Source organism: Belonocnema kinseyi, chromosome 5 (assembly GCF_010883055.1).
Source record: "Belonocnema kinseyi isolate 2016_QV_RU_SX_M_011 chromosome 5, B_treatae_v1, whole genome shotgun sequence".
Taxonomy (NCBI): Eukaryota; Metazoa; Arthropoda; class Insecta; order Hymenoptera; family Cynipidae; genus Belonocnema; species Belonocnema kinseyi.
The window spans coordinates 77812202-77823575 of NC_046661.1; the positions used below are offsets into that span (position 1 = coordinate 77812202).

Genomic DNA, 11374 nt, shown 5'->3' on the forward strand with positions numbered 1-11374 from the left:
AGCTATCTAAGGATGGTACTATAGAACGCCACCTCAAGGTAGGCCTAGTGGCGCCATCTCTTGGTCAGGCCGGAAACTTATCAATCCACCCTCGTATATCGTGCTAATTTTAATCGATTGGAATATTCTCGAGCGCAATTTTGCTTTGAAAGGTTTATTTTAAAGTCAGCTTTATTTCCTTATTTCTTAACTCAGCATGCATTCATATTAGAAGACATTTTTAATTATTTTAAAAATAGCATGTAAAATGTAAACAATTTAAAAATACATTCTTAAACAACTTTTGAAATATAAAGTTTCGAAATGGTTTGAAACAATAATTGGGACGATTGACAAATCCCGAAACTGTAAAATTTTCGAATGATAAAATTTCCGAATATTAAAATTACGGAATTGAAAAATTACTGAAAAAAATCCCCGAATAATAACATTTTTGAATAATAAAATTACCGAATTGTAAAACTACCGAATAATAAAATTACAAAATAATTGATAATATTACCGAATTATAAAAAAATCTAGAATACTAAAATTCCCACTGCTTATAATATTACCGAATTTGAAAATTCCCGAGTAATAAAATTCCCGATAGGAAATTGCTGAATTATAAAATATGCGAACAAGAAAATAATAATTGAAAAAAACTTTAATCTAAAAATATATATTTTCCAATTATTCTTATTTTAAATTCAAACAATAATTTTAGAAAATTTAAACATTAAACAATTTTTTATACAAATATATTCGATTATTGTATTTTTAATAGATAAATAATATATATTAAGAATTTGTTAAGTTTAAATTTTGGAATTTTACAGTTCAAAAGTTTTCTTTCAGGAATTTTATTATTCGGGAATTTTTCATTTCAGGAATTCTATTATTTGGGAATTTTCCAATTCAGGAATTCTATTATTTGGGAATTTTATTAAGGAGGAATATTAATATTCCGAAATTATTATTATTATTCTAGAACTAGAGAGTTCGGGAATTTTAAGTTTTGGGAATTTTAATATTCCGAAATTTTTATTTTTCGGGAATTTTATTATTCAGGAACATCATAATTTGGCAAAATTATAAACTGGTTGTCAATATTCCAATTCAGGAATTTTCAAGTTCGGTAATATTATAAACTGCCAGAAATTTTATTATTCGGAAATTCTCCAAATCGACAATATTATAGACTATTCGAAAATTCGATTATTTGGGAATTTTCTATTTCAGGAATTTTATCATTTAAGAATTTTATTATTCCGAAATTTTATTATTCGGGAATTTTCCAATTCTACAATTTTATTATTCAGGAATTTCCCAATTCGGTAATATTATAGACTGTTCAGGAATTTGATTTGAGAATTTTTTATTTCGGAAATTTTCTCATTAAAGAATTTAATTACTCGGAAATTTTATTATTCGGGAATTATCTAATTCAATAATGTTATTATTTGAGAATTTTACAATGCAGGAATTTTCTTATTCGGAAATTTTATTATGCAGGAATTTTGACAATACGGAGTTTGTATTACTAGGAAATTTGTTAATTCAAGAGTTTTAATGATTTGAAATTTTCATCATGCGGGAAATTTCCAGTTCGGTAATATTATAAACTGTTCGGGTATTTTATTATTCAAGAATTTTATAATTCAGGAATTTTAATATTCCGGAATTTTTATTATTCTTCAACCTTTCAATTCGGCTTTATTATAAACTATTCCGGGAAATTTCCAATTCAGGAATTCTATTATTCGGAAATGTTAATATTCAGGAATTTTATTAATCGTGAATTTTTTAATCCAGGAAATTTATAGTGCCGGAAATTTTATTTTTTGTAATTTTTCAGTCGCCCCCAATAATTAATAGTCGTTCATTATTGAACAATGTCATTTTGAAATCTAGAATCTTGAAATAACAATGGAATATTTTCAGATTAGAATCTTGAAAATTGGATTATTTAAAAATCAAAGAAATTGAAATTGTATTATTTCTAATTAAAAACATTCAAATTTGAATAATTGAAAATTTAATACTTCTGCATTTATATAAATTTAAAATTAAGGCGATTAAAATTGGACAATTTGAAATTAAAAAATAAGCTGAGCGTTTCAATTAAAAATTAAATTACTAAGGAACATTGAAAATTAAATAAAACCGGACTTCATTTAAAACTGAAAAATGTTTAATGATAAGAAATGGATATAAAATTTTCAACTATTTTAAGTAAATTTTAATCATGTAAAAAACAAGGAATTTCAAATATTTGATTAAATTTCGCTAAATTCTATTATTTCAATTTTAATTTCAAAATGAAAACTTGTAAACAAGAAAAATTGAAAATTTAGAGTTCAGAATTAAATTTTTTAACTATGAAATTGTAAATATTTAAAATTAAAGATATTATTCAATTACTGAGATATCAATTGAGATGACGGATGCAACAATTCGGCAAGCGCTCGAAACCGCGTAGAGGTATTGTCCAGCCGAGAAAATCTACCGATAAAAAAAAAGTTGTCGAAACGTAAAACAAAATATACATTCGTATTCAGCTTGACGCGGCTGACAAATTTTTTTCCTGAAACTTATTAATTCGATAATTATTACATAAGATAAACAATAAAAACTTTGAAAATTTTTCGATCAAAAATCAATGTTTTGTAAAACACAATTCGCGATTATTCAGCCGTTTGTAGATAAAAATGTTTGAAATTTGTATGGTATATATTCAATATATAATCGATGACTTTAAACGGCGCGCTTCGTTTAAAACTCTAATGTTTGTTTTTGTTTAATAACAAAGTAATTGCGAACGAAAACCACGTTTTGCCAACTTCGACCAGTGGGACGATCATCGAAAAAATTTTTGTTGAAGTAACTTATCACGAGAAAGTTGTTCAGTAGAGTTTGAAAAAGTTTTTCTGAAAATTTGAAGAAAATCGGTGAAAAATTGTGGAAATGGCAGCGAGTTGAAGTCAACACACGCTGCCGCTGGAGTTTGTTGCTCTTTGCCGCCGATAAGCGGAGCACTGCAGCGACAGCGTGTGTTGACTTCATCTTGCTGCCATTGCCACAATTTTCAACCGACTTTCTTCAAATTTTTAGAAAAATTTGTTCAAAGTCTACTGAACAACTTTCTCGCGATAAGTTACTTCAACTAACACTGGTCGAAGTTGGCAAAACGTGGTTTTCGTTCGGAATAAATTTTTTATTAAACAAACCAAAAAATATTAGCTTTTTAAACAAAGTGTGTTGTTTAAAGTCATCGCTTATATATTGAGAATACACCATTTAAATTTCAAGCATTTTGATTAACAAACGGCCGAATAATCGCGAGTTGTGTTTTACAAAACATTGATTTTTGATAGGAAAATTTTATAAGTTTTTATTGTTTATCTTAAGTAATAATTATCAAATGAAAAAGTTTCATGAGAAAATTTTGTCAGTTGCGTCAAGCTGAATACGAATGTATATTTTGTTTTACTTTTCGACCACTTTTTTTATCGATAGATTTTCTCGGCTGGACAATACTTCTACGCGGTTTCGAGCGCTTGTCGAGTTGCAGCATCCGTCATCTCAATTTCAGATAGTTTAATTTTTATTGGTTTTAGTTTTGAAGAACACATTTGATTAATTTTTTAATTTTAAATCTTTTAATTTTTAACACTACCTTCAGATTTATTATTCAATCTTGAAATTTTGTTGAAAATTCTTTAAATGTTTCAATTTTCAATATTTTTTTGGAACATTTTGAAATAAAATATAAATCAATCTTCAATACATAGTTCTAGAATCTTCTCATTTTAATGCTTTAATTTTAAAAATTATTGCTCTAATTTTTCACTGTTTCGAAGAATTTAAATAAAATAGACAGTTTTCTACGTTTATAATTAAACCCAAACAATTTCGAATATTAAAATCTTAAACTATTAATTTAAAAATAGAATAATCTAAAAAAAAATAATTCAGAATATTTAAATCTAAAATTAATTAATATTAAACTGATTTTCACAAATTTGATTTTTTAACCTTAAGGTATTTAAAAAATCTAAGATTTTCTTAAAAAAAAAGATAATTAAAAAAGAACTACTAATTCGACCGCCCACATATTACGTGACACTGTGAAGAGGGTTTGCGAAGAGGGGATCTGCAATAACGTCACAAAGTTTCAACCAGATAGTAGAATTTTCATGTCTAGAAAATAAATTTTTTTAAATGCAGTTCAATTTTGAACCTGCATAGTTTAATTTTCGAAAATGACTGAATTTTCCAAAAACTAATTAAACTTTTAACAAAATAGATAAATTTTTTAGAAGAATTTTTTCACGGCTAAAGACAACAAAATAACATCAAAAATCGATTTAATTTGCAAAGTTGTAATTTTAGCCAAAAAGATTAATTTTCCATCGAAAAACAAAATAGTTAATTTTTTAATCTAAGATGTCGAAAGTATTTGAAGCGAAAAAGATTTTCATTTCAAATAAAAAACAGTTAAGTTCCACCAAAAAAAGCATTTTAATCAAAATAGTTGAATCCTCAATAAACAAAACCGAATTTGAAAAAAAATGAATATTCACGAAAAAGAGTTCAACATTCAAACAAAAAGTTGAAATTTCAACCAAAAACTTGATTTTTTTAATGAAGAAAATGATTTTTCCACAAAAAACGATGAATTATCAACAAAATATATGATTTTTTAACAAAAAAAAAACAGATTTTTTAAACAAATTAGTTCAACTTTCAACCACCCAGTTCAATTTTAGACCCAAATAGAGGACTTAAAAAAATAGTTGTATTTTTAAAAAGATAATTAATTGCTTAACTAAATAGTCGAATTTTCAACCATAATAGATGGATTCCGAAATAAAAAATATATTGGTAGACTTTTCAATCATAGCAATAAAACTTTACACGAAGAATATGTAGTTAGATTTTGTTATTGAATTCTACTAATTCGGTTCAAGCGAAAAAACGAGAAAAAGTTGAAGTTTCTTGAAAACAGGGGCAAAAACAAGAATTGATTAAAAACAGAAAAGAAATTTATGGACAGCCTCTAGCCTGTTAAGTTAATCGGCTGTTAAAACGAATCTTTAAATAAATTTTCTAAAAAAGAACCTGTCTAAAGTATTCTCATACTGCAGAAAGTTTGTCGTGGCCCCGATCAAGCCCCGACCTTGGAGCCCTAAATACGCCCTGAAACGCACGCGCCAGTCGGAGACGGATCAGGCTGAACGATTACCGATTTAGGCTTAACCAGATCGGGCGCCGATCACGGCGTCCATTTCATTCCCTATCCGGGTCAGATTAGGAAATTTCTGCACTATTCGATATCAAACATTTTTAACTCATTATTCATTGCTCAGTTGACAGTTATATAAAATACATTTATGTTTCGTGTATAAGAATAAGTGTGTGTGTGGGGGGGGATTCAGCGTCAAATGCCATTTTGATGGGGGGGGGGGGGGCACCAAAAAGTCAATAATTATCAAAAGAGGGAGAAATGAGTGAAAAATCACTGAAAATAGCGTCACGTAATATGCGGACCCTCCCAAAGGGGGAATTTAAGGTAAAAAGGATTAAGAAATCGCCGCGCCGGCATCGAAAGCCTTAAAATCACCTAATTAAAATAACTTAAGCCTCGAAAAAGCTTCATTAGTGAAATCCGCTCACACAAAGAATTCGCTTTTTGCCTCGTTGCGTTGGTTTGTGGACATTGGGCAATGTTGGCAAGGGGGCAATTTGGCCATTAAATTGATTAAACCATTTTTGCGCCTCGCAGCAATAAATTTATAGCCATCCTCTCTTGGTAATTTACTTCTTTCGGTGTGCAATTAATTAAATAAGTAAAAATAACAACAAAAATGTGAAGAGTAATAAAATAAAATGAAATAAAATAAAAAAATAAACTAAAATGAAGAAGGTAGTTTCGTCCTGTTACAGTCTTGTTGCCGAAGAGGAAGAGAGTAAAGCGACTGACTCGGCTTTTAATTAAAATTCCGATTGTTTTAGATCGAAGCATGCAGCTAGCAAATTAGTGGAGATTACTGGTGATACAGAACTGTATGTGTGAGTGGAGAAGTGGAGATCGTGGGCGCGACTGACGCACTCACCGCGCACGGTGCATTCTTTTCTCAGGCTGAGACGAAGGGGTGTACCATTCAAAGCTTTTCCCTTGCGTGTCTCTATCATCAGACCAATGCCAAACTGTGCGATTCCACTTGCATTGCCAGAACAGGGCAGCAATACGCTGAATTCTGAAAATTAAACATTTTTTAAAAATTTTATTCGTTACCAATGGCAAAAAAACGTAATCCGTCGTTAGACACCCGGCAGAAGTGATAACTTCATATGATGTAAATTGAAGTGGTTTTTCTTTTAACTTTTTCAACATAAATAATAGCTAAAATATACTTAATAATTGCATAACACTTCAGTAATCACACACAAAATCGCAAGTCAATTCACGCACCTATACGATCCATGACCTTCAAGAAAAGCGCATGCCGCTACAGACCTCTCTCTCCATATATATATATATATGAACGCATGTCGCTATAAACTGCTGATACTATCAGAGCCTCAGTGCGAGTGTGAGAGTGAAGGGTGAAGAGAAAGAGACCGAGAGAAAGAGGGATTGAAAGAGTCAGTCCGTGGGAGAAGCAAAGGATAAATAGAGAAGAAGAAGCGTCACCCTTGGAAGCGTTACCCAGTTTTGCGAGTTTACACTTTGTCATAAGAAGTTATCACTTCAAAAATACTTAGGGACCGTACTTAAATTACGTAATAGCTGAAGGGAGGGGGAGAAGCCAAGAAATTTTCTTACGATTAGTTACGGTGGAGGGAGGGGTTTCTTCATACATGTACGTCACTTTTCAAAATTCGATAAAAATTCTCCTGAAGAATATATTTTTAGTTATAAATTTGATTATTTCATTGAAAATATAGCAATTTTTTTAAAAAGACTACCTTTTAAGTTGCAAATTCAACTGTTTTGTTAAAAATTCGGATTTTTGGGTTTAAAATTCAACTCTTTTCGTAGAACATTAACCTTTTGTTTAAAATTCATATTTTGTTTTTGATAAGTCAACTAGAATTTTTTTTTGGATGGAAATTTAACTACTTTCTAAAAAACTTACTTTTTGTTTAAAATTTATATTTTTGTGTTGAAAAGTAAATTGAAATCTTTTCGGATGAAAATTCAACTTTTTGGCTGAAAATTCTGCTTTCTTTTTAAATATTTAACTATTTAGTAGAAAATTTACTTTTCGTTTAAATTTATATTTTGTTGTTGAAAAATGAACTGAAATCTTTTCTAAGTGCAAGTTCAACTAGAAAAAAATTTGGCTGTTTTAAATAAAAAATTTATGTGTTTTAGTGCAAATTTCATCTTTCTTGAATAAAAATGCAACAACAAAAAAATGCAAAAAAATCTTCTTTTCGATTAAAAATTATATTATTTTCTTAGAAACTTATTTTTTGTTAACAAATTCATATTTTACTATTGAAAAGTCAACTGCAATCTTTTTTGGATGAAAATTCAAGTTTAAAACCAAAATTTATATTGATAAAAATTCATCTGTTTCAAGAGAAATTTCATCCTTTCTGAATAAAAATGCAACTATTTGGTAGAGAATTCAACTATTCCGTTCAAAAATTCAACCTTTTTAGTTGGAAAAATTAGTCTTTTTGTATTAAAAATTCTTATGTCTTCATTTCAAAATGTAGCTGGTCAGTCAAAAAGCATTTTTTTTCTATTGGAAGTTAATTTTCTAACTGAAATTGTAACTTTTCCAATTTTTTAAAGATTTATCATTTTTTGTCCTATTTTTTTTTTGAAAATTCAGTCTTGGTAGAGAAAATTCCTCTATTGGCTTGAAGGTTCAACAATTTAAATAAACTTTATTTCTTTGAGTGAAAAATCTCTATTTGTTACAAATTCGTATTTTTGATTGAAATATAAATTATAATATTTCTTTATTGGCAATTTATGTTTTTTTGTTAAAAATAAAATATTACATTAAAAATGTAGTTACTTTGTCGAAAATTCAAGTACTTTGTTAAAAAGCCATCTTCTATAGTAGAAAAGACATTTTCTGGTTTTGAATAAATTAATAAATTTGAAGAAATATTTTGTTACGGATTGTTACAGGAGGGTGAGGGGGTCTTAGAGAGGCCATTTAATCCGTTACATAATTTAAAAACCGCCATTTATCACAGGATGGCCTTTCACATGTCCTCTAAAAACTTCCCCTATTCTCTTTAAATATATGGTGCCATATTTAAATCACGTAAGGGATTATTAGCCCTCTCCAAGACCCCTCCACCATGTAATGAACTGTTACCAAATGTTGCTACCCCCCCCCCACATTTTACTGTATGTAATTTATGGTTTCCAGAAATAATAAGACATGGGACTTGACACTAATGAAAATTTTTTGTATTTAAAATTATAACAATATTTCAGATAGAAATTTAAAAGAAAAAAATTACCCATTTATTTTTGTTTGAAAACTGACTTTTCCACCATAAACAGATGATTTTTCAACAAAAAACTTGAATGTTTAAAAAAAAATTAATTTTTCAACAACATAACAAGTACACATAAGTGCACTTTTCTCCAAAAACGATCAAATTTCAACTAAAACAGATAATTTTTGAAATCAAAAAGACAATAATTGGAATTTTCATCCAAAAAAGACTTCTGTTGAATTTATAACACAAATATATGAATTTGATCAAAAAGTAAATTTTCTACGAAAATAGTTGAATTTTCACTAAAATTGTTAACTTTTAACCAAAAAGGGTGACTTTATAAAAAAATTGTTGAATTTTCAACCAGTTACATTTTTTCCATGAAAGATGAATTAAAAAAATTCTAAACAACAATCCAACTAGATGCAAGTCTGCCCCGATAATTTTCTACACGGGATGTTTGAAAATACAATTGTTCATTTTACATCTAAAAACTATTCGATTCAAAACTAATGCTACCGCGAGTAGGGAAAGCTTTTTCTTAACTTCAAAAATTATATATTGTACACAGAAACCCATCAATAGCCCTCCCTTCTATAGCCCATCCGTGAATTGACGCCGCGCCGCAGGTAGGTGTAACAAGAGCTGCATGGAGTGCGCGGGGTCTGCGGTTGTCGCTCAGACGAGCACTCAGTCGTGAACAAACAAAAGCGGATCGGGACTCCCCCGGAGTGGATTGGATTATACTTGGATTATACCGGATAACAAGTGAATTATCTGGGGTGAAATGTGGATTACAGGTCGATTACAAGTATATTAAAAGTGGTAAGCAGTTGGGGTTACAAGTGACTGGCCTAGAATTTCAAATGAATCGCCCAGGATTAGACGTGGTTTATCTAAGACTACAAGTGATTGTATAGGATTGTAAGTGGATTACAATTAGGTTTCCTAGGATAACAAGTGGGATTCCTAATATTACAAGTGGATTATTTTATTACAAGTGTATTATATAGGATAAAGCAGGACTAAAAGTGCATTATGTAGGATCTAGGATTACAAGCGAATTATCCTGAATTGCTTGGATTACTGTAGATAACAAGTGTATTATCTAGCATTGAAACAAGATAATTTAAAACTGCAACAGGATTATCTAGAATTGCAGATGAATTACAAGTGAACTACAAGTGGCTTTCCTAGGATTACCTTGGACTACAAGTGGATTGCACTATATTACTCGTATTACTTTGGGTTGCAAGGTGATAACTGCGGATCACATGTGGATTACGGTTGATCACATTTTGTAATAAAGGAAATACAAATATAATTTACAAATGGATTACCGAGAATTTCCCTGAACTAATGCGGATAACAAGTGTATTATATAGGATTACAGATAGATTACCTGGGATTACAAGTAGCTTACTGATGTATTTTCTAGAATTACATGTGGATTTCCCCACATTACTTGGATTACTCCGAGTAACAAGTGGATTATACAGGATTATAAGTATAATATCTAAAATAACTAGGGGATTATCTAGAATTCCAGGTGGATTAAAAGTTGATTACAAGTGGATTAAAGGAGATTACTTGTATTCCTCCACCTCGTAAGTGAATTACCTAGAACTGCACGCGGATTATCTAAGATTTCTTGAATTACCCCGGATAAAAAGCTAATTGACTAGGGTTAAAAGCAGTCTGCAGGTAGATTACATGTAGATTTCCTAGTATTAAGAGTGGTTTAAAGATAAATTACTAGTAGATTATCTATGATAACACTAAATGAGTTGGATTACTCATAGATTCAAGTGGATCAAGTGGATTATCATGAATTACAAATGAATGTCATTAGATAAAAATTAGATTACCTGAGATTATAAGTGGATTGTCTAAGACTACAAGTTAATTGTATGGAATTATAAGAGGATTATAAATGGATGACAATTACACTTTCTAGAATTACAGATGGGGAATTTAAGATTACAAGTGGAGTTTCTAGGCTTAAATGTGGATTATCCAGTAATAAAAGTGGATTAACCAGTATTAAAAGTAAATTATCTAGGATTAAAGGTAAAGTACAGTTTGATTACAAGTGAGTTGCAGGTGGGTTACCTAGAATTATCTAGAATTACAAGTAGGTCGTCTAGAATTGCACGTATATTATATAATATGACAAGTTTATTATCTATGATCTTGTTTATAAGGTAATTACTGTGGATTACGAGGGAATTATACGTGGTTTGCTATGGATTACTCTAAATAATAATTTCATTATATAGGATCTAGGAGTTATCAAGGATCAGAAGTCGATTACCCTAAATTACTTGGATTACTCTGAATTGCAAGTGGATTATGCAAAATTCCAAGTGCATTAAAAGTTGAATACCTAGGATTACAAGTGTATTATCAAGGATTACAGGTGGATTGTTTAGGATTAAAAGTGTATTAACTATTATTACTTCGTATTACAAGCCGATTTCAGAAGATTACTAATGGATTACCTGGATTAAAAAATATGTATCCTATAATTACACTGAATTAGTTGGATGAGACAGGATACACTGAAGTACTTGAATGGGACGGATTAAAGCGGATTACCAATTCGGATCACCAAGCATTTCAATGAATTGGATTCGATTAGACCAAAACACAAACAAGAACTTTAACTGATCTTAATGACAATTTTCCATTGAACACAAATTTAGTAAGTTCTAGAATTTAGACAATTTTCAAAAACTACCAAAAAACAAGTTTTTAACAGTTTGGAATATTTAAGGGTAGTTTTTAGTAGATGATAAACATGTTTTTTTAAATATACAGTCTGTCAAGTTAAAGCGTGTGTGGCTTTACTCGCAGTCGGTAAGGTGTATCGACATGATTTTGGTGTCAAAATATTAAGAAGAGCTCCCTCTTT

At 29.7% G+C, this 11374-nt stretch overlaps 1 protein-coding gene across 3 annotated transcripts in view; it reads right to left on the reverse strand.

Annotated features, from left to right (window-relative positions):
• Nucleotides 1-11374, reverse strand: part of LOC117172300 (protein shifted) — a 72779-nt gene that overhangs the window by 32350 nt on the left and 29055 nt on the right. Inside the window, exon 3 of one of the 3 annotated variants that reach the window (XM_033360067.1) lies at nt 6099-6242. The exons of 1 other annotated variant lie outside the window; for it this stretch is intronic. In XM_033360067.1, the coding sequence (XP_033215958.1) occupies nt 6099-6242 (144 nt within the window). Of the gene's footprint in view, nt 1-6047; nt 6243-11374 lie in introns of all 3 variants that reach the window. One more of the 3 variants, XM_033360065.1, reaches the window with a different exon arrangement.